The 24,938-nt window shown below is 43.5% G+C and overlaps 1 protein-coding gene across 1 annotated transcript; it reads right to left on the bottom strand.

The window, feature by feature from the left end:
- Positions 1-779: 779 nt before the first annotated feature.
- On the bottom strand, positions 780-16,650 carry SLC25A6 (solute carrier family 25 member 6). The gene is made up of 4 exons (XM_081326458.1): positions 16,103-16,650; positions 13,947-14,433; positions 12,199-12,339; positions 780-3,100 (listed from the first exon to the last, which is right to left on the bottom strand). Exons 1-4 carry the CDS (start codon positions 16,211-16,213, stop codon positions 2,943-2,945), a joined length of 897 nt encoding a protein of 298 aa, XP_081182584.1. The 5' UTR covers positions 16,214-16,650; the 3' UTR covers positions 780-2,942.
- Between the last annotated feature and the right edge of the window lie 8,288 nt (positions 16,651-24,938).

Genomic DNA, 24,938 nt, shown 5'->3' with positions numbered 1-24,938 from the left:
TCACACGGTAACCACACAGATACACTGAGTTGTGATAAACAGAAAAATACTTTACTATTAGGGGTAAAAACAAAAACACAATCCGAATAAACAGTCCAGGTCATACACGAATAACAACAGATAAGCAACAGCAACAGTTCAGGGAGTATCCAAAATACAATGTCTTCTTACTGGTCTGAAGGTCAAGTACACAGTTCCTAAGGTTTAACACAGTAGTAAGCCAAAAAGCAAAAACAATGAGAGCAAAGAGAGAGAGAGAAGCCACGTTCCTAGCTCCCTCTTATGGCCGTTGGAAAAACTTATACACCCATTGGCCAATTAGCACCTTAAGGTTATAACATCATGGTTTATATATTTCCAACCCAACCAGGTAGGCTATAACCATATGCCTAACACATATTTTTAAATACATTGCCAACAGTCTAGGGCAGGGATGTCATATGACGCAACGTATTGAGATTTTCCCCTTGCTGGAGCTGGGGTGGGTGCAGCTTCTGCATGACACATCAGTACTAAATAACGCATCAGTACTAAATAAAACACACGTTTTCCAATTGGGAATATCACTACAATTCTGAGTGGGTTCAAACCTATTGAATTTATTTTACACCCTAGACCAGGAGTGTCAAACTGCCGGCTCACGGGCCAGATGCATCACACGAAAGCTGAACCTACCCCAGCTCCGGCAAGGGAAAAGAAGTTGTGATACATCGTGACACATCACATGACATGGTGAGTTTGACACCCCTGCCCTAGAATATTATTGGCAATTTATTTAAAAATGTGTTATTTAGTACTGATGCTATAGCAGCTTTCAAGAGCCACGTTAAATATTTGAAAGATCAATCGAGACTGCAAAACCCACGACTATCAGAACTTCCTGCTACAATGGCTATCAAACTTTCCCAGCTTCACATTACCAAGCAAACACATGATTAGGTAAATAATTTTATTGCAAAAAATTAGTAAGATACAACCCAGGTCTGTGTGAAACACTACACAATAATTCTGCTATATGCATGTGTGATTGGCTGAGTCTTGAAGTTGTCCTGGGATTCCTTCTACACCCTTTTCAGTTAACACATTTTTGGCTGCTTTTTTCTTGGTTTTACTGAACTTTTCAGAGCCCCTTGACTACACTTTTATATGATGGATTTGATGAACTAGATATATTTAATAAATTTTGGGATGATGTTTGATATCTTGTTCTTGTAAATCAACAAACACCAGGTGTTGATATGACTTTTTACTTTTCAATAGCAAAAAATTTACTTAATGTTTAAAATATTTAGTAAAAATCAGCTGCCAATTGCCTTGTTAATGGAGATACATTTCATGATATTGCCCAAGAAAGTCTACTATCACATTTTTCACTGAAACTCAAAACTGTTCATGACTTCACTTACCAATTGGACACAAAGGATACATTATGACGGCATGGCGAGACATCATTACTTTAGTTGAAACAACAGGTTGTCAATGTGTTTATCTGTCAATCTGAAGAGAACTTCTGAGCAATTTGGTCAGTTTTTAATACAATTTTCCAGGCCCATTTTCACTTTTAATTTTATATCACAGTTTAGTGGCTGTATAATTTTTCCTGTTAATTACCAAATACTGTATGCAGTAAATATTTGGGTCCCAAAATTGGGTTTGACTTATCCGTAGATGGGCTTATCCACAAGTATATAGGCAAATTACAATAAACTAAAAAAAAAGAACATCTGGCCTTCATTCAAAATAATACTAGAGCTAGAAAGTCAAATTCTCTCATTGTACCATCTACCTTTAAACCTACTAATCTAAATTGGTAGAAAATTCTACCAATTTTCCCTGATGTCATACTTAATTCAATACTCTAAACATCAATACCAATACAAATACTCCTAATAGCTATTTGTTTTTCAATATGACAATGTAAAAGCATACAAATGAGAATCTTGTCATGTGAGAACATAAGATAACTTTCTTCAAATAATTAAAAACTCATATAGCTGTTTCATCTAATGTCACATACATGTGCTACTTTACAAAGCATGTACATTATATTTTTCCCATAACCCTACTTCCTACTTATTCTTAGGTGAACTATAATTATTAGCATCCCTATATGCACACTGCTTAACCATTGCATTACTAATTTCAAGCTATTTTCTCCGTATTCAGAATGGGTTCCTATTTCAAACTATTTTACCATTTTCATAAAAGCATGATGAAAACTTCTGAAGGCCTATATAAGCATATCTTATTTAAAGAGCCTTTAAATCCAGTCTAAGAATCCAACTATAGTATTCTGCCCCAACACACATCATGGGACAGCATTTTAAAATGACTCGTCATACTAGTTCTTTCCTTACTTTGTTCCACCCCCCCTTTTTTGTGCAGGTGGATATGCACATACATAAATGCTGCCTGAGGTCAATAAACCACATCTTATTGCATGGTGAGGCTGGCCCTAAAACTCAATATGTAGTAGTCATAAATTCAACACATAGTTAATTATGTTTATTGTTCACAAAATGCCCCAAATTGGAGAACACAAATGCTAGATGTTCAGCTGTGCAAAAACAGTACATAGTGCTTAAGTACAATTGGAAAAACAAGATTGGCTAAATGAATATTTTTCAAAACATGATTTTTATGGTCCTTTTAAGGCAGGACTTGAAACTTATAGCTGATCTTCAGACAAAAGCAGATCAGCTTCCTTGGACCCTGAACTGTACCTACTATAACCAACACCAAAGACAGACGATTCTGGACTGTCTGTTCTGATGCCTATATAATGTACATCAGTTCACAGAAGGCAGTTTCTAGTCCTACTTAAACATAATCTGGCCCCGATAAATAAGACCGAGTAGGAATTTTTTTAAGTCACTGGTCCATAATGGCAAGTTATTCTACATGATCTATCAATTTAACTTACATTTCTAATAATTTTTTGTTTAAATGACTTTCTTGAACTCATCATACAACACAAGCACAAAAGCACCACCCATGCCTCGAAGAACATTAGACCATGCGCCTTTGAAGAAAGCCTTTCCACCTTCATCTCTTGCAATCTTCTTCCAACAGTCAATTGTTCCAGAGTACATAATGTCAGCTGTGGAGAAAATAAATTGATTCTTTTGAATTACTTAGGTACAAACATAGCAAGAAAATCAGAAGAAATAAGGAAGTTACCCAGAATTCATAGTTTTATTGAAAAGTTTTAACATACAATTTTTCTTTAAAAACCCCCCTCCCCCTCCCTTCACCCTCCCCCACCTCTCCCCCCTCCCCCCCTCCCCCCCCCCGACTTCCCAGAGCTAAATACAAGGTATATATAAAAAAACCAATCATAAACAATCATATACTAACAACTATAAACTCTAAAATCCATCACTCTCTAGCTTATATAGGATAAAACAAAGCTTAGTAATATTAAATATATATATAAAAAAACTAAAAGAAAAAAAGAAGAAAAAAGAAAGAAGACTTATTCAAATGCTACATAAAACTTCTTAACCCTATACTTATTCTGGATAAACTCAATCCATTTTCTCCATTCCATAATATAGCGTTCTTGCGAGTGATCTTTCAAATAGGCCGAAATCTTCGCCATCTCTGCCAGGTCGGAAACCTTTAAAGTCCACTCTTCTATAGACGGCAATTCCTCTTTCTTCCAATACTGACCTATCAAGAGTCTTGCTGCCGTAATTAAATTCAACATCAACTTAGTGTCCACAACTGTAGCATCTGTAATTATTCCCAACAAAAAAAGTTGCGGACAAAACTTTATCCTCTGTTTAAAAATCTTCTGCATGTTCCACCAAACTTTTATCCAAAAGGCCTTAACCTTTTTACATGTCCACCATATATGAAAATATGTTGCATCTTCATCACCGCACCTCCAACATTTAGGCTGATAATTCGGATACATACTTGCGAGCTTTTTAGGATCTAAATGCCATCTATAAAACATTTTGTAAAAATTCTCTCTTAGATTTTGAGCTTGTGTAAATTTTACGTTCCTCACCCAAATCTTTTCCCACGTGTCCATTGTAATAACTTCCTGGATGTTTTGGGCCCATTTTATCATACAATCCTTAACAAGTTCTGTTTCTGAATCAATCTCTATCAACGCAAGATATATCCGTTTAATATGTGCTGGTCCCTGGTTTCTAATTTGCTTTATCAAATTTTCATCAGTCATTGTAAAACCATTTTTCTGATCTTCTTTCCACCTGGCCCGAAACTGAGTATATTGAAACCAGTTTTGAACAACCTTCCCTTCTCGCAAGAGGCTGTATGATTTCAAACACCAGACATTTCTTTCCAAACTTAGGATCTCCTTATACGTAGTCACATCATGTTTGAAACCAGCATGTATATTTTCTATTGCATGTTTTGGAATTGCCCACAGTGGTATCTTGCAATCTAACTTATGTCTGTACTTCTTCCAAACTCTCAGCAATGCCTGTCTTAAAATATGCACTCTAAACACATTATCTACCTTCTTGTCATACAACAAATATGCATGCCAGCCAAACAACAAATCATGGCCCTCAAGATTTAATAATCTCTCTTGTGTCAAATTAATCCAATCACTTATTCCTACTAATGCAGCAGCTTCATAATATAGTTTAAGATTGGGCATTTTAAGCCCACCTCTCTCACGAGTATCCTGCATAATCTTAAGTTTAACTCGTGGCTTTTTCCCTGCCCACACAAATTTATTGATACCTCGCTGCCATTCCTCCAAATTAGAATCTTTCTTAAGAATCGGTATCATTTGAAATAGAAATAAAAATTTAGGCAGGACATTCATTTTCACTGCTGCAATCCGTCCCAACAAAGAAAATTGCAATTTTTCCCAATTCTCCAATTCCTTTTGAATTTTCCCCCATAGTTTTTCGTAATTATTTTTATATAACTTTGTATTAGAGGGCGACAAAAAACACCCCCAAATATTTAACCCTTTGGGGGGGCGGAGCCAACTGTCAGAGCGGGCGGCTGTGTGAACGGAGCTCTCTCCACGCACAACCTCTCACCCAGTGTTCGCGGGGGCTTTTCGGAGCTTCAGGAGGTCCTGTAGGGACATCCGAAGTTGCAGGCAGCCCGGAGAACCTTCATGAACGGCGGTTCGTGTTGAAGATCCGGAGAAAGTCTGATGCGAGCGAACCGGGGAGAAGGAGGCCAGTAATGGCCGACATGAAGATCTGACAGAGGGACGGAGCTAGCACGTAAGCAGCGGGACAACGGTAGAGCGGAGCTGACGGAGAGTGTATCCGAATATTAAATAGGAAGCGCTTGTGAAAGAGGTACTGGTTCGAAGTGGGAGCCTCACGGAGAGGGAATAAGCGGCGATAGAAGTCTTGAGGGAGGCGTTTGGCAAAAACAGCAAGGGAAAGAAAGCCGAAGACTATATGACTGTATTCTAGCTGGAGAAAAGCTACAACAGGTCAAAGTCTGAGCTTTGGAGCCTTAGAGACTGAACTCTGGATTGTCGGGCGTGGAAAGCGATCAGCTTGGTCCAGTCTGGTCTATCCTGGTAAATTTTGAATTTGTGAACTTTTGAAACTTTTGAAATTCTACTCTACTTGCCACGGGCGGCCATTTGATATAGCAATTTAGTAACTGGAGGTTTGTTTAGTGGGACACCTACTGGTCTTAGACAGCAGAGGAAGACGGAAAAGGTGCCAATTTCTGCGCCGGAAACGGGGGAAAAAAAAAAAAGAAGAAGAACGTGACTTTGATTATATTCATACTATAGAATTCTATTATATAAATTGCTTAGTTGGTAATAAGTATCTGGTGGTAACTGTTTTATATATCTTTTGTCATAGAGTTAAAAGGTTTATATAAGACTCAGGGTATTATATATTGATAAAACGCTGTTATAATTGGGGAAACATGACAAGTATCTCGGGAGCAACTAAGCCTAGCGCTGGCAAAAAGGCGGCAGCACAGGGACAGGGGATGGCCTCAAGTCCCTCCAATCAGAAATCTATAGAGGATATGCTGCAAAGGGAAAGATCTAACTCGAATTCCTTTAAAGATTTACATGCCCTTTTGCAAAACCTACACGAGGCAATGGCCAAAAACCACGAGGAGATGAAGAGAGAAATAGGCCAAATAAGAAACGACACTGGTGAATTAAAGGGGAAAATTCAAGCGATAGATGATAAATTTGAAGGGATTCAACAGCAATTAGTAAAAAATGAACAAAGACTTCAAGATATGGAAGCTAGAATGGAAAAAGAGGAAAAGAGAGTAGATGATTTAAATGAAACACTCCTTCAGGCTAATAAGGAGTTAGAAACAACAGTCATTTTTCTGGAAGCAGAAAAGGCTGCTCATTATCTACGCTTCCAGAACGTTCAAGAAAAAAGAGGGGAAGATCTGTTGGTCATGATGGCAGAACTGATGGCAAAGGCACTCGGTGTAGGGAAGGAGGAAATGCTGGCGGAAATTGATGAAACATACAGGGTCCAAACTAATTATGCGAGAAGGCACAACCTCCCAAAAGAAGTACATGTAAGGTTAGTTAAAAAATCAATTCGGGATGAGCTTCTACATAGATCTAGAGAGGAACCATTAGAATTTCGGGGCCAACCAATCACCATCCTTAAACAGATACCTAAAAGGATGAGGGATCTGAGACGCGGCTATCAATTCTTAACATCCAAACTAATAAGAGAAAATGTAAACTTTAGATGGCTAACTCCAGAGGGTATTCTAGTTACGTGGCAGGATAGAAGGCATAGACTGGACACGATAGAGAAGGCAGAAGATTTTTACAAACGCCACTTCCATAGCCAAGAGGAAGTAGATTTAGAAGATCAAGATGGAAGGGAGGTAAGAGAAAGAGATACAATACGTGTGGCAACGGATGGGAAGATCTTAGCTACAGAGGATAGAAGGAACAAATCCGGTGAGTTAACAGAGAAACATGGAACTAGAGACAAGGAAGAGAGAGAGCCCCGAATCACGAGATCCACAAAAACCAGAAATAAGTAAGATGAAGGGAGGTGAGTGTAGTATTATGTCTGTGAATATTAATGGATTGAATTCGCCAGTGAAAAGGCGGAAATTTTTTAATAGGCTTATTCACCAACAATTGGATATCGTGGCAATACAAGAAGTCCATATAAAGGAACAACAAAAATATTTGTTAGTACAACCAAGAATAGGGAACCTATTCGTTTCCTTAGACCGACACAAGAAAAAGAGAGGAGTGGCACTATATGTAAACCCAAAATTGACTGCAAAACAAATTTATAACGATAAAGAGGGTAGAATACTGATAGTCGAGGTTATAATAAATCACAGGAAGGTCATGATGGTAGAGATATATGCCCCAAACCATAACCAAGAACAATTTTTCAAAACACTTCACAATAAGATATGTAGCATTGATTATGAGGAGATTTGTTTAATAGGAGATTTTAATGCTATCCTAGATATAAATTTGGATTATATGGGAAAGGCGCTTAGGAAAAAGAAGAGAAGAACTCTACCGAGATCTTTTCTTAACTTGGCTGAGGAACTAAATATCCAAGATGTCTGGAGGGAAAGAAATCGTAAGGCTAGACAATATACATATTACTCCAACCGACATAACTCATGGTCTAGAATAGACATGGTATGGATGACGAAAGAAATTAGTTCAGAAATAGACGAGGTACATATAGCGACAGGTACCTGGGCAGATCACAATCCTATTAAACTTATCTGGAAAGGTTCCAAAAAAATACCCAGATGGACGCTTCAAAGAGCAATTTTAAAAGAAGACGAATTCAAATCTAAGATGGAGAGAGAACTAAGTTTTTTCTTTAAGGAAAATAAAGCTATAGACACCTCAGTACAAAACAATTGGGATACAGCTAAGGCAATGATGAGAGGGGTAGCGAGGGCATATATGGTATATAAAAATAAGGGGAAAAGACAACAACGGGAAAGATTAGAAGAGGAATATAAGAGCTTAGAAGTTACACTCCAACAAGATCCACAAAAAGAGAATATCAAGCAATCTATGGATCTGATTAAACACAAACTTAACATTCTAGACAAAGAGAAATTAGCACAACAATTGAGAAACACGAAACAAAATTTTTTTGAAAATGCAAATAAACCGGGCCGGTGGCTCGCATATAAATTGGGAAAACAAAAGGGGAAAAACTGGATTCACGAACTACGAGATGAGGAAGGGAGAATATTCCACCAGGAGGAAAAAAAAAAAATTATAGCCCAGGAATTTTATGAACGTTTATACAAAGAAGATAGTCAGGCAAGTGTGGAGAAAATGGAGGAATATTTTCAAAGAGCCAAACTACCTAAGGTCACAGAAGATACCAGAAATATGTTAAACGAGGAAATTCGACTATCTGAGGTGATAAAAGCTATTAATGCACAAAAGAATAATAAAGCATCGGGACCCGACGGTCTTCCATCAGAAATTTATAAAGAATTACAAAATACCCTAGCTCAACCCCTAGTGGAGGTATTTAACGCAGTATTAGAAGGCGCAAGGACGCCTAAATCTTGGCTAGAGGCAAACATAACCCTTATCCCGAAGGATAACACAGACCATACATTAATCCAAAATTACAGACCCATATCACTTCTTAACTCGGACTACAAGATATTTACATCAATTATAGCGGAACGATTGAAACGATTTCTGAATGATTTCATACACGCAGATCAAAACGGTTTTCTCGCTAAGAGACACACTAAGCACAACATTAGAATAATATTAGATATATTGGAGTACTATGAATTACATAGCGAACAACAGATGGCATTACTTTACTTAGACGCCCAAAAGGCATTTGACAATGTTAAATGATCTTTTTTGTGCCAACAGCTTAGCTTTATGAATATGGGTGAAAAATTTATAAATATAATTAGGGCAATTTATGACAATCAGGAAGCAAAAATAATTATTAATGGGGAAGCATCTAGCAAGTTTCAAATTCAAAAGGGAACACGGCAAGGCTGCCCCTTATCACCATTGCTGTTTATATTGACTCTTGAAGTATTAACGAGAACTATAAGAAACGACCCAAAGATAAAAGGATTAACCATTAAAAAGGAAACCTTTAAATTGCAAGCTTTCGCGGACGATTTGGTTTTTATTATGGAGGATCCATGTCAGACGGGACCAAAGCTATTGGAAGAATTATCTAAATATGGTGAGGTTGCCGGACTGCGAATAAATAGAAATAAGACCAAGATGATTGTTAAAAATATGACCAATAAACAAAAAGGTAATCTGGCCGGAATCATGGATATAGAAATAGTCAAGAAAATAAAATATCTAGGGATTAACATTACGGCTAGATGCACTTCACTCAAAAAGGATAATTATGATAATGTAGTGAACCAAATAAAAGGTGATCTGGAAAGATGGGGAAACCTAAAACTCTCATTATTGGGAAGAATCGCTGTCATTAAGATGAATATTCTGCCTAAAATCCTGTTTCTGTTTCAGAATATCCCAATTCAACTTGACTCTAAATTTTTTCGAAATTTGGATAAATTATCACTAAATTTTATTTGGCAGGGGAAAAAACCAAGAATTAAATTGAAATATTTACAAGACACGAAGGAAAATGGGGGTTTTGGATTGCCAGACTGGGAATTATATTACCACGCCGCGGCCCTGAGCTGGATTAGAGAATGGGTAATCTTGAGAAATAGAAGACTATTAACTTTAGAGGGTCACGATTTGCAATATGGCTGGCATGCTTTCCTATGGACGGAGAAACAAGGTCTTTTCTCGCATTTTCAAAGACACCGGATCAGGCAAGCGCTACTCAATACTTGGAAAAAAATTAGATCTCACAATTACACCAAAATACCGGTCTGGCTATCCACCCTTGAAGTGATAGTTTACCCAAATCTGTTTGATTTGGGTAACATAATCTCATACAAGGATATTCTGAATGAGGAGGGGGAATTGAAACTTAGGAATGAACTAGAATTACAAGGTATAAAACTTGATTGGTGGGCCTACTTACAAATCCAATCGAGATTTAGGAAGGATAAAAATGAATGGGGGATATATACCTCTGAAACAGCATTGGACAAAATATTATTGGGACCGGACTCTAAACAAATAAGGAATTTTTATAAATTACTTTTGGGATATAAGCTGTTTGAAGAGCAAGTGAAAGACCCCATGTTGACCTGGGCTAACAATTTAGGACATAACATCGACCTAGATACTTGGCAAACAATTTGGGATAGGAATAAAAGGATAACACTGGCCTCATCGTATAAAGAAAATTTATTTAAAATGTTTTACCGATGGCATCTTCCCCCAGCCCGCTTAGCCAAAATGTACACAACAGCATCTCCCAAATGTTGGAAGTGTTCTGAAGAGATAGGCACATACTTCCACACGTGGTGGTCTTGCAGTAAAACACAAAAATTCTGGAGAATGATTTGGATTTGGCTGAAAGAAATATTGAAACAAGATCTGGAGTTTAGTCCAGAACTTTTCTTGTTGGGAATCACGAAAGAGAAATATCCTAAAGATGTGCTATACTTAACAATCCATATTATCACAGCAGCTAGAATATCATTTGCGCAAAAATGGAAAAAGAATGAGATCCCAGGACAAAAAGAGGTTATTAGGAAAATTTGGGATTGCGCTGAAATGGACAAATTAACTTTGGAATTAAAGAATAAAGATCAATCAGATTATTATAGAATTTGGAACAAATTGTATCTTTGGATGGATAAAAAGAAAGGTCTCTATTAGGTTTTTTACAGACTAGCTCACTGTTTTAAATATTGTGGTATTTCACCGATTTGTAATCTAAGTGTATTTAAGTGTATTTTTGATGTACATATATACATGTATATATATATATTTAAACATCGTAGACAAAAAGGTTTGTCAGCTCGCTGGTACTGTGTCCAATGTTTTTAAATAATAAATGTAATAAATTTTTTAAAAAAAAAAAAAAAAACACCCCCAAATATTTAACCCTTTTAACAATCTCAAATCCAGTTAGTCCTTCTAAAAGAGCCTTTTGCAAAACTGTCATATTTCTGACCAAAATTTTGGTTTTCTGTGTATTAACTTTAAATCCAGAAACCTTCCCATATTGTGTTATTATCTTTCCTCCTAACTTCCACAGCACGTCTATGTTTATTATTCATATATATCAACACCCCTCTCATGTAGGCCTTGCTAGCATCCCACACCATATCCATAGAGGTACCCAATTTCTCCTCCATCTGTGCAAATTTATCACCCATTGATTGATTGATTGATTCCAAAAGTACCTGGGCATGTTTATCCAGAGCATCTCGTAAGTCCTTCGATGTCAATACATCAGGAGGGTGAAACGCCTGTAATGATGATTGTTGCACCGGAGAAGATCCACCACTCCGAAGAGTTTTAGGGGGAGGTTTAGCTGCCATCTTTCACTTTCAATTGTGACGCACTTTCACTTAAAGTTTAAAAAATCCATCAAGCTCGAGAGTAAAATAAAATAATCCTCTTCACCTTTTCCTCTTGTACCGCTCTGCCTGCTCCTTTTAATCCATAGTCCTTTCCTCAGGCAGGGGTGGTCGGACGCCTGGCTCTGCTCCAAGAAATCCGGAGCAGAGACGCCGGCCAGCTGGGAGCAACCCAGGCTTCGGGGGAGTTCAATCCTTCAGCCGCCCAAGCTCCAAGCTCAGGCGGCCCCGGAGAACTCTACCCCTACCTGGGGCCTCACCCCCTCCTCTTCTCCCGAGGAGGGGGCTTCAAATTCGCCCGAACAGCTGATCGGCGCTGTTTCGGGTGAAAAAACACTCAGCTGAGCCGCGGGCAGCCCGGGAAGGCTGTCTCTGTCGCCGCGGAGCCACCGGAAGTCAGAATTCATAGTTTTAATAACATAACCACCAAATAGTTCTGTTATATTTATTTTTTATAGGAAGTTGTGAGGGAGAAATAGGCAATATTTAAGGAATACAAACAATGGACCAGAAGTACAATTCCATTTCTAGAATAGAGCACATCTGTAGTGTGATAAAACTCAAGACCTGATTCTGTCAAGCTGCTAGCACTGAATGACTTATTCAGATAAATACTTAAGTCTTAACCAATAACATCAACTGTGAATGAAGTTGCAAGGCTTTATATTTAAACAGAGCACACAATACATCAATGGAAAAAAAACCATCCTGCTTCAAAGTTTATAAACAAGTTCTATTTACCTGCTTTACGACCAGACTGCATCATCATTCGACGTCGCACTGTGTCAAAGGGATAGGAGACCACACCAGCTACTGAAGTCACTGTTTGTGCAATCATCCAGCTTATCACAATATGAGTGTTCCTAGGATCTGGCAACATACCTGTAATATAACAAAACTCTCATAAAAATAGACTGCTTTCCATTAAGATTTAGAAGCATCATTTAAGAGTATCCAAAGGCATGTAAAATAAGATCAATTATTTTATTTGTAGCAGGACGGGCATTTAATAAGCAGGTGTGCATCCCACATCAATGACAGCTAGTGGTAAAACCATGTTTAGCCTTATTCTTTCCAACTGGTGTTACCTAGTCCAGAGCTTTTCAACCAGTGGTACAGGTACCACCTGTGGTACATTGGCACCTGGCAGGTGGTACGCAACCATCCTAGAAAAGTGGTAGCGGGGGAGGGGAATGTGCTGAATCGGTGGTAGCACCGCACAAGCCTGAGTGAGAGACTGGAGCTGCAGGGTTGTCAGGGCTCAGCGGAAGCGCCAGGATCAGCACCAGGCTCCAGCTGGAGCTCGGCACTGATCCTGGTGCTTCTGAGCCCTGAAGAAGCACCAATCAGCTGGAATGTTGCAGCATCTCCTGGGTCTTGTGATTTACATTCAGACACTTGGCAACTGATTCATGTTTATGACGGTCATAGTGTCCCAGAGTCATGTGAAGTGACCAAAACTTGCTGCAACCACCCAGCAGATGGGGGGGGGATAAAAACCAAACACACCCCCACCCCACCCCTGCTGCCAATCTTCAACAGAAATGCTCACAACAATGAAAACCTCGGACAGGAGGAAGAGCGCTGCCGGGTGGGCAGGCAGGTGTGTTGCTCAGCTGTGGCTTGAGGGGCACTTTTTTCAGTGCCATTGTAACTTCGAACAGTCACTAAGCGAACTGTTGTAAGTTGAGGACTACCTGTACTTCATCACTTTTTTCCTTTTGGGGGGGAGGTGTCATCAAGTTTTTGACACCTTGCTAGGCAACTGGTGGTGCTCGGATGTTGCCATATCCTAAAAGTGGTACAATGGGTGAAAAGGTTGAAAAGCCCTGACCTAGTCGAGTAATGAAATGTCTGCAGACAACCAAATTCAGAGAATCCCAAGGTCTTTACAATTTAACAGAATATTTTAAATATTTTTATTCATCTTATCTCTGAATTTTAGGTCTTGTGGGGAAAAAAATCACAGAATCAGTACTAAAATAATAAACTATTTTGAGTGAATGGCATCCTCAAAATTGATTTTGAAAACTGTTTTTGAGATATCAATGTACTGCTTCATATGATAGTTCACAACTTGATAGTAAAGCATTGAATCTTAGAACCTTACACATCAATAAAATGAACGCCCCAAATAAAATAGCTATGAAAATGTTAACTTTAAGGATTTGTGAATACATGTTATAAACAGATATTAAATATTGCCCAATGTAGTTGTACTTTTCTAAATGCAAGCATTCAAGTAATGTACTGTTACCATTCTACTTTTTTCTTTGAATACAAATCCCTTTTTTTCTTTTCAGTCTTGGTCTTCTCCCCCCCCCCTCTCATTTCCTATACCTTAGCCCAGTGAAATTTAAAAGGTCTTTCCAAACACCATACCACAGAATCGATCATATTTTAGCAATTGAGTCCAGCGACTATAACTTCCACATGTCAAAAGGGTATGCTAGATTATTTGCCAAGATCAGCCTGAGTATTTTATTTACCTTTTGCTGTATCATAGATTCCAAAATAAGCTGCTCTATAGATGATTATGCCCTGGACAGAAACATTGAAGCCTTGATATAAGCCACGCAGGCCATCAGACTTGAAGATTTTGACGAGGCAATCTCCCAGACCAGTGAACTCTCTGTCAGCACCAGCTTTTCCAACATCAGCTGCCAGGCGGGTTCTCGCAAAATCCAAAGGATAGACAAAGCAGAGGGAGGTAGCTCCAGCTGCACCACCTGAGGCCAGGTTACCAGCAAAATATCTCCAGAACTGTGTGTGTTTGTCTACTCCTCCTAAAAACACTTGCTTATACTTATCCTTGAACGCAAAGTTAAGTGCCTGAGTTGGGAAGTATCTAATAACATTGGCTAAATTTCCACGCCAGAAGGATAATATTCCTTGCTCTTTGGGAATGCGGACTACACAATCAATGATTCCTTTGTACTGTTTATCAGCAGCAATCTGCTTACTTGCATGCTGTACCTGTAAGAAGTTTTATAATTCTGAATTAGATGTAGTTTCCTTTCTGAAGCATCATTTTAATAACATGAAATTATATTTATGAGTGTGTTCTGTATACACATAAATATTAAAAGGATATACAACCTCAAATGAAGATCTATTGTTTTCACAATACAAAAATGCAGAATTTGAACTTTACATCAAAAGTAAGATTTTTAAAGACTCCTTTAGAAAATAATGGCAACAGGCAAGCTTGCCTCAAATCTATAACACTCAAATAAGTTATTCCCACCTAAAAGTTAATCAAATCAAACTTTATCACAATCATAGACAATAAGGGTGGATTACAGTCAACTAAAAAGCTTTATGTGTGGGTATGTATGAGTATATATGAGAAAAGACAGACAATATTCAAGACAGAAAGTGTACATAAAACAAGAATCTAAAAGGTCAGGGTATTTATTATATGAGAGTAGGGAAGTATTGCTGCTTGGGAAAATTATCATTACATTTTAATGTGTTTGTAGTAACCATAAACCTTGTAACTGTAACTCTGTAGTAACACATAGGAAACTGCCTTACAGTAAATGAAACCAACGATCTACCTAATCAATTGTTATTGATACTGTCAGTGTTTTCCAAGATTTCAGGACAAACTTTTTCCAAACTCCTTAGAAATGGTAAAAACACATCTGGACAGTTTTTGTATATAAAAATTCAACAACCTTAAAACTTCTCCCTTATGAGTCTAAATAAATTTAACTGATTTCAAAACCTATCTCATACCTTTCTAAAGTCTAGGAAATTATGATTCTCCTGTTAATGCAAATTGTAGAAATACTAAGAACATTTTATTATGTTATATTATTTTCATCTTTTCATTCCTATTTGACGTTTTTATCCCTTGGAAGCAGTTCACATTCCCCTGTTGAGCATGCAGCCATATAAACTGAATCATACACAAAATAAGTGACAAGCTGAATGGAACAATGTGTAGACTTGATAAACTAGAAAAAAAAACGGTCTGCAAAAGATAGTAGTAGCTTAGTCTCTATGGCTCAGATACATCCTCTACTCTCCTTACTGGGAAGTAACGGCATTTAAAAATATAAAGCGGAGGCAAGCGGACAACGAAATCAACGTCTAGGTAGCGAAGGGGCAGGGCTAATCCAACCGCCGCATTCGAAACGTCACTCCTCTCGCCTACTCCGCAGAGGTTTGTGCCTCTGCCAAGTCACGCGAGATATAAGCGGGAAGAGGCGAAAGCACCACCGCATCCTCTCCGTGTCTACTAGGGACCTATAGGTCTGCCGCCCTGTCAATCAAAAAGACACGACGCCAGAAGAAAAATGGCGCCCGGCTCCCACTTTCCTTCGTTCGACCTCTCTCGTTCCCGCCCTTTCTTCCGACTCAAAGGAGACCCAGCAGGAAACAGAACAGGGGAGGGATCGAATGCGAGTGGATCCCGCTATCCAACCGTCCCAGCTACCTACTCCGGTCGCGCGATTCAAAGCCTCCAGGAAGGGAGCCGGTTTGACAGCGCCCTCGAGCGTCCGCTACGCGGAGCGAGCGGTGCCCCCATTGTCCCCAAAGCACAGCCGCTGCGAGACCGCTGAGCCCAGGTTCCCCTCCCGGACCCTCCTGCCTAGTGTTCTCTTTTTCCCCCTGCCACGCGCTTAGCGGGCCTGACCTGAAGCAGGAGCTTAACCCGCTCGATGGGAGCCACCGCCGTTTTGCTGATGGCCGCCGCGATGCCGCCGGCGAGGAAGTCCTTGGCGAAGGAGATAGCCTGCTCTGCCATGCTCTGCAGTAGATCGGAGCCTCCGGGTTGTACCAAAGGGAGGGGCTGGGGAACGGGGCGCTCTATCGTTGCCGCCGCAGCGCAAGACACCGAAAAGGACTGCTTCTGCTCGGGAGCTAAATGCCTGGGTCGGGAAGCTCCGCCCGCTGGGCGCCATTGGCGGGCCCAACAAGGAGGGGCGGTCTGTGCCAGACAGCTGCGTTTCCCTTTGGTCTCTTGCTCCCCCCGCGCTCTTCCTCGCGCTTTCCAGTAAGGTTCCTTTGAATGGAAGGAAGTTGAGGATTTAGAGCCACGTGGAGGGCAAGTCAAGCAGCCTTTCCCCCAACTAAGAGTGCGGCCATGCGACGAAGGCACTCCTGCAAAGCGTAGTCTTCTGCGACATTTCGGGGTGCGGCTAACATTTATTTTTAAAGGTATATTGGATGCTTTCGGGTTTGCTTCCAGGTCAATCTTTGATATCCCGTGACTACAATCGAAATAAATTCGAAAAGTCGCGGAGTTAACTATTTCATTATGATCTGTTCGATGGGAGTCAATTAACTGAGTTGATCTTTGGGTTGCTGTTATTACTGCTGTGAGATTTAAAAACCCAAAATTTGATACTCACAACTCAAAGACAAGTCTGGTTAACAAAAACAAAGATTTATTGAAAAGAAATTGAAAATAATAAAGAAAATAATAAAGAAAGAAAGTGTTTGCAAACGCGGCCTCTTAGACCTTTCCCAAGTTGGATTGGGTTCTAAGAGCGCGCTGAGCAAGTTTCAAACTAGGCATTTATACTTTCTTTTCTTGATACATGCCCCCCCAAGAAACTTAAGTTAGTCTTTGAAGTCATTTACATTTCTAAAAGATCCTCTTTGAACTTTTACATCCAAAAGACTTATTGTAACAACTTCCTTACATCCGTCACTACACTATCTTGTTTTACTCACCTTCTTGAGGTGAGTACCTTTTTTAACATTTCAAAAGAGCTTTGTTGATTACCATGTGTGAATTCTCTGTCTAAGCAGGAAATACTGTAGATAGCCCCACATCTTAGTGTTACATTTGATACAATTCATTGGTGTTACATTTGGTACCATTTATAAAAGAATAACCTTATTTATTTTCCTTTAGGTAAAGGTAAAGGTTCCCCCGCACATGCGTGCTAGTCGTTTCCGACTCTAGGGGGCGGTGCTCATCTCCGTTTCAAAGCCAAAGAGCCAGCGCTTGTCCGAGGACGTCTCCGTGGTCATGTGGCCGGCATGACTAGACGCCAAAGGCGCACGGAACGCTGTTACCTTCCCACCGTAGCGGTCCCTATTTTTCTACTTGCATTTTTACGTGCTTTCGAACTGCTAGGTGGGCAGAAGCTGGGACGAGTAACAGGCGCTCACTCTGTTACGCGGCACTCGGGATTCGACCCGCCAAACTGCCGACCTTCTGATCGACAAGCTCAGCGTCCTAACCCACTGAGCCACCGCGTCCCTTTTATTTTCCTTTACTGCCCTTCAAACTTTAAAATAATAAGGTTGATAAGAGCAGGAAGAATGAATTATTACAATGCTACAGTACTGTTTGTGAGCCATTGCAGTCCATTATCAACTTTGCAAATATTGGATATTTTCACCTTTTAGCTATTACTTGCTACATAAATATATTTCCACTGACTGCTACTGAATTTGTTTTCTCAATCAACTGGGAGAGTTAAATTCAATAATATTTAGAGAAATCATATTTCATATTTTTCTTTCTCATGTGCTATCTTATTAATACAGAGTTCAGAACCATAGATTGTTTTAATATTACATCTCCAGTCCAAGATGCAGCCTTTGGTGAATAAAATTAATCCATAATTTCTTCTAAAAGAACTTTGGAGCCAGAGGTGCCCCAAGGTTTTGTTAAAACATTAGAAGGGAATCCCAGTCCCAATGTTCAATTAAAGTCTTAAATTTATTGAGACCATGTCAGTGTTCCATCTTTCACTCTTTATTTTGAAAGAGGCATATTATACCCTGAATTGGAGAATTGGATAGGATGTAATACTGAAAATATTGGAACAAGGGAAGAATTCTTGAAGATTGGGAACACTGCTGTCTCTTTCAAGGCAGATGGAATTATTTTCAGATAATTTTAAAAAATTCTGAGATCCCACTGCTCACACCCTGTCTAACTATACTGAATGATCAAGAAAAGGCACCATTGCAGTTCATAAGCTAAGAATTCTATTCTACTGTCTCAGGCACTATAACTAAAAAGAAAACCCTGAGGCTTCTGGTTTTGCACAGTAGTGCAAGTAGCTGAGAGATCACGGGGACGATTTCTTTGAGGACCCCGAATGGGCCTAAAATTGCCCTGGAGAGGCAACAAAGAAGGAAGGAAGCCCCGCTGACCGTGGAGAGATGGCGGTCAATCCGGTCATTTGGGGAAAGCCCTCCAGAAACCAGCAGGAGAAAGGCTAGCTTAACTTCAGAGTCTAGCACTAGCTACAAGCAGCCAAAGCACTTTTTTAAGCTGACTGTAAACAACGTGATTGGAACTGGGTAAGAACATTGATTTTCTCTTCTATTTGATAATTGGTTTCCTGGGGGGGACCCAAGAAGCAAAAAGCCTTCAAAAATGAGGGGCATTTTTGCCCCATCTTTCTACAGATGGAAGCAGTGAATTAAACTTTTTATAGGAGACAGAAATATATTGAAATAAAATGAATATAAGATCTAAATCTGGACAAGTTTCAAATTGGTGTAATTTGTTAAGATTTTCTTTCTAAATCATGAAAACAGAAGAAAGCAATTGATTATTTTGAAAACTGAAAAACAATCTGATGCTGACATCTAGTGGTGGATGAAAATATACAATAGTAGTTGCTCCAATATAGGATTTGGCAAAGCCCAGGAAAAGATAACTTGGTTTGGTGACCTTCAAAGTCTTAATAACAGAGAATAGCTGTGACAAAAAAGAAAACATTTTGGGCTATCTACAATCCAAGAATTATAAACTAGGGAAAAAAATTACCTTTCTGGATTATAAATACCTACTCAATTGTGACTCTAAAGCTGTTTGCAGAGAAAGAAAAACCCTGATTTTTGGCTATCTTGGAAAATCAGAGATCTACAGAAAAATTATACCAAGAAAAAACAAACATTGTCCAGGAGGAGATGTATGCTATGTTGCAACTAATTCAAACAACATTGATGTCAAACCACGAGGAAATTAAAAATAACTTTGAAAATATAAATGAATACATCTCCAATTTAATTTTACAACAAAAAAACTCAAAAAATAAAAATAGCGTGCAGATAAAACAGACAACTGAATATAAACCAGAGGAAAGAGATTTAAAGATGAAACCTAACAATAGAAGGAAGTATGACTTAACCCAGGTGGAAAAAAAACTTTCAGGAAATATTGGACATGGGAAAGATAACATACCCTAAGACAGGGGTCGGCAACCGGAAAAAGGCAAAGAGCCACTCAGAACCGGTTCCGTCACAAACACAAAAAAGTGGGAGCCGCAAAATGTGCACGCGCGTGCATGCACGCACGCGCATGCGCAAAACAAGGCAAAACGTGCACCAGCCCTGCCCCCATCCACCTCCAGTATGGATGGCTCTGCCAAAAGAAAAGCAGCCGAAGCAAGCCTCCCATTGAGAGAATGGGGCGGCGGAGGCTTGCAAAAGGCGGATCCAGCCTCTGCCGGCAGACACGCTTGCAGCTTGCAGAATGGCGGATCGAGCCTCTGCTGGCGGCAGAGGCTTGCAGAGCGCGGATCCAGCCTCTGCCGCCGGCAGAGGCTGGATCCGCCGTTTTGCAAGCCGCCGCCGCCCCATTCTCTCAATGGGAGACTTGCTTCGGCTGCTTTTCTTTTGGCAGAGCCATCCATACTGGAGGTGGATGGGGGCAGGGCTGGTCCCGTGACAGCCAGTCGGGCAAGCAACGCGAAGAGCGGCAGGGCTTTATTTTTGCACCGTGGAGCTCCCCCTCCCCCCAAACTCCCCCTCCCTCCCACTTCCCAGAGCTGAATACAGGGTATTAACCGGCGGCGGAGGCTTGCAGAACGGCAGATCGAGCCTCTGCCGGCGGAGTTTGGAGTTGGGTAAGGAAGCGCAAAATTCAGGAAGGAAAGCGGGGCGGCGGGCGAACGGGAGACCTGCCGACGTTTGGGGAGGTGCACGCCGGGGAAAAGGCTGGGAGAGGAGGGGGTCCGGGCTGGGGGGGAGGGATGGGGTGGGGGAGAAGGAGGCTTCCCGGGCTGGGGGGGAAGCAGAAGCGAGGGATCAGGACTCCTCCCGCTTGGCTGCTGCCGCCGCCGCCACCACTCCTACGGCCGCCGCCACCTGCTCTCTCGGCTGGTTGCTTTCTGCTTCTCTCACCTGCCCTGCCCCCCCCCCGCCTGCCCTCCTTCCTGCCTTCCTTCCCTCCGCCTCGCCTTCCCCGCTCCCGCGTTTTCCCTCTCCCCGCCTCGGATTCGGGGTGATTCCCCGGGAGAGGGCGATGGGATTCCAGCAAGCTTTCAAGCCTTCTCGGCGGTCTCCGGCACGGCTCAGGAAGCGTTTCTGTGCCGCCCGGCCGGAGCCTTTGCCTCCTTCCCTCCCCCAAGCGAGGCGTCCTTTTTCAAGTTGCAAAACCAAGCGGGGTGAAGCGGGCTGTCGGGAAAGACATTCAGGAGGGTCATCCTGGAGAGGAGAGGGAGCGGGAGAAGGAGGAGGAGGAGGTGATCGACTCGCCCGACCCAGTCCGGGCCGGCCAGCCCCGTAACATCCGAGCTTGCACCGCGGGCGGAGAGGCAGGAAGCCAAGAGGAAGAAGACCGCCAGGAAGCTGCCTCTGCAGCCGCCTCCTCCTCCTCCTCCGCCGCCGCCTCTGTCTCTGCCGCTGCTAGGAAGGCTGCCGGTGCTGCGGCCGCCTCTGCCACTGCCTCCTCCGCCACCAGGGCCCGACCGGAGGTGTCGCCGCTGGAGGAGGAGGAGGCGGCAATGTCTTTCCCGACAGCCCGCTTCACCCCGCTTGGTTTTGCAACTTGAAAAAGGACGCCTCGCTTGGGGGAGGGAAGGAGGCAAAGGCTCCGGCCGGGCGGCACAGAAACGCTTCCTGAGCCGTGCCGGAGACCGCTGAGAAGGCTTGAAAGCTTGCTGGAATCCCATCGCCCTCTCCCGGGGAATCACCCCGAATCCGAGGCGGGGAGAGGGAAAACGCGGGAGCGGGGAAGGCGAGGCGGAGGGAAGGAAGGCAGGAAGGAGGGCAGGCGGGGGGGGGGGGCAGGGCAGGTGAGAGAAGCAGAAAGCAACCAGCCGAGAGAGCAGGTGGCGGCGGCCGTAGGAGTGGTGGCGGCGGCGGCAGCAGCCAAGCGGGAGGAGTCCTGATCCCTCGCTTCTGCTTCCCCCCCAGCCCGGGAAGCCTCCTTCTCCCCCACCCCATCCCTCCCCCCCAGCCCGGACCCCCTCCTCTCCCAGCCTTTTCCCCGGCGTGCACCTCCCCAAACCTCCCCAAACGTCGGCAGGTCTCCCGTTCGCCCGCCGCCCCGCTTTCCTTCCTGAATTTTGCGCTTCCTTACCCAACTCCAAACTTTCTCTAGCGCCCCTGTGCTTTAGGAGGGGGAACCAAAGGCGGAGCCGTTTCTCTCTCTCCCCCCCCCCCGCTTTTGCCGCTCCCCCACCCAACCAGTATCCCGCTTCTCCTTCCTCGGCAGCTTTGCAGATGGGCCACACACACACACACACAGACACACACACACACACACGCACACACAAAAGCAGAGAGTTCCCCTTCCCCCTTGTACAGGAATGAAAGGCCCCCCGAAGGAAGCCCAGCCTCTTCACCGCACCGATCCGCTGAGGAGGAAAAAAGCTTATTTCTATTGCCACGTGCAAACTAAATTAAAACAACTTGGGAAGCTCGCCCGTGGGCTGCATTTAGAAGGATTTGGGGGCTTTTGTGATTTGCTTCGCCTACAAGTGCCTTAACCACGACTAGCCCATGGCTCCAATTCAACAAATTCCCCAAACAACGCAATTCCTTGCAGCGATGCGGACAAGAGGGAAAGGAAGCCCAGCGGCCGGACCGCGCTCCCGCCCTGCCTCCCCAAGGGCTCGTGCGCGTCCTAATGGCTTGCGCACGGCCTCTCGCAAGGTTGCTGCCCCTCGTGAGCCCGCTGGCTCCGTCTCTCTCTCTCTCTCTTCCTTCCTCCCTCCCTCGGTCTCCCCATCCCCCTTTTCCGGCTCAGCCCCACTTCACAAGGAGACCAAAACGGGGACATCATGGCAGAGCGGAGGAGACACAGGAAGCGGATCCAGGTACCGGGCTGGCTTATCTCCTCCCTCTTTTCGCAACCGCTCTGCGGGATGAGTTTCCCTTTTCCTTCTGGCTCACCCCCCCCCCGCCGGGTCACCCTTCCCTCCTCCCCCTCCGCCTCCTCCGAGGCCGCCGCCAGTCAGCATCTCTCCTACCGTTTCTGCAGCTTTTCCGTCGCCCCCGCCGCCGCTCCCCCTTCCCCGCGGAGCCGGCCGCATCCAGCGCCTTCTTCCTCTGGAGGGGAAATCGTGGCCCCTCCAGTTCCCGCTTCTTTGGGGGCCTTGAAAGTTTGGAGAGCTGCGCGCGCACCTCCACCCGTTCAGAGAGGTGCGCGCGCAGCAGGCGACTGGGAGCCGCAGGAGACGGCTCAAAGAGCCGCATGCGGCTCCGGAGCCGCGGGTTGCCGACCCGTGCCCTAAGACATGGGTAGGCAACCTGCAGCTCTGGAGCCGAATGCGGCTCTTTCAGCCTTCTACTGCGGCTCCCAGTCCTCCACCACTTCCAGACAGAGAGAGGCACTTGCGCTTCCCTCTCTCTCTCTCTCTCCAATCTTCTGCTCACCTGGCCAGCTGGCCTCATGCTCTTCTCCTGCAGAGACACAGCAGAAAGCAGCTGCGGAGAAGAGTATGAAGCCAGCTGGCCAGGTGAGCAGAAGATCGGAGAGAGAGAGAGAAGCACAAGTGCCCCCCCCCTCTCTCTCTCTCTCACACACACACACACACAGTGGGGGAAGAGGACTGGCAGACCAAGGGCAGGAGAGAGCCAGCCCAATAAGAATGTCTGCAGTGTGTCAGCTTGTCGGAGACAGTGTGAGGCCGGCTGGCCAGGTGAGAAGATCAGTGTGAGGCCGGCTGGCCAGGTGAGAAGATTGGAGAGAGAGAGAAGCACAAGTGCCTCTCACACACAAACACACTGAGTGGGTGAAGAGGACTGGCAGACCAAGGGCAGGAGAGAGCCAGCCCAATAAGAATGTCTGCAGTGTGTCAGCTTGTCGGAGAACAGTGTGAGGCTGGCTGGCCAGGTGAGAAGATCGGAGAAAGAGAGAAGCACAAGTGCCTCTCTCACACACAAACACACTGAGTGGGTGAAGAGGACTGGCAGACCAAGGGCAGGAGAGAGCCAGCCCAATAAAAATGTCCATGGTGTGTCAGCCGTGGTAGGGTGCCTGAGATGCAGCGGGCGTCTTAAGGCAGGGCTTTTCAACCTTTTCACCCATTGTACCACTTTTAGGATATGGCAAAATCCGAGTACCACCAGTCGCCCAGCAAGGTGTCAAAAAATGAAGAAAAAAAATGATAAAGTACAGGTAGTCCTCAACTTACAACAATTCGCTTAGTGACTGTTCGAAGTTACGATGGCACTGAAAAAAGTGACTTATGACCATTTTTCACATTTATGACTGTTGCAGCATCCCCAGGGTCGTGTGATTTACATTTGGATGCTTGGCAACTGATTCATAATTATGACGGTCACAGTGTCCCAGGGTCATGTGATCACTTTTTGCAACTTTTCGACAAGGGAAGTCAGTGGCTGGGGGGGGGGCAGGGAAGCTCATCACTCAGGTTGCAGGGTGCCTGTGAGGGAGGAATCCATGGGTCTCTGGTGGAAGTGGGTGGGACTGGGGTGGGTTACTTACTTTCTTCCCTCCTTTGTCCCTTCCTCCTTCCCTCCCTCCCTTCCATTGTCCTTCCCTCCCTCAGGTTGCAGGGTGCTTGTGTGTGTGGGGGGGAATCCATGGGTCTCTGGTGGAGGGGTGGGTGGGACTGGGATGGGTGTACTCCTTCCCTCCCTCTCTCCCATTGTCCCTTCCTTTTGCAAGCAGGAAATCTTGCACAGAAATTGCAGCTGGGGATCTCTCTCTCTCTCTCTCTCTTCTCTCTCTCTCTCTCTCTCTCTCTCTCTCTCTCTCTCTCTCTCTCTCTCTCTCTCTCTCTCTCTCACACACACACACACACACACACACACATAGAGTTCTCACTTTCCCCTTTGCAAAACTGGCTTCAATTGAGCTGCGCTCTGACTTTGGGCGCCGTTCCTTGGCAATCCTTTCTCCCCAGCCCAAAAAGCAGGGCTTTTACTCGGTTTTCACGGTGCCGCGGTTTGCATGAGTCACCCCGCAAGGGGGATTCCAGGTCTCGCTTTTCCCCTTTGCAAAACGGGCTTTAATTGAGCTCTGCTTTGACTTTGGGCGCCGTTCCTTGGAAATCCTCTCCTCACCCCAAAAAGCACAGGAATTGCAGCCGGAAATCGATCTCTCTCTCTCACACACACACACACACACACACACATTCACTTTTCCCCTTTGCAAAATGGGCTTCAATTGAGCTGCGCTCTGACTTCGGGCGCTGTTCCTTGGGAATCCTCTCCTCCCAGCCCAAAAAGCAGGGCTTTTACTTGCTTTTCGTGCTGCACGACTCACCCCTCAAGGGGGATTCCAGTTCTTGCTTTTCCCCTTT

Source organism: Vipera berus (assembly GCF_964194415.1).
Source record: "Vipera berus genome assembly, chromosome: 4".
Classification (NCBI taxonomy): Eukaryota; Metazoa; Chordata; class Lepidosauria; order Squamata; family Viperidae; genus Vipera; species Vipera berus.
Note: the sequence above shows the minus strand (reverse complement) of the source record. Positions and strands in the feature narration are given on the sequence as shown.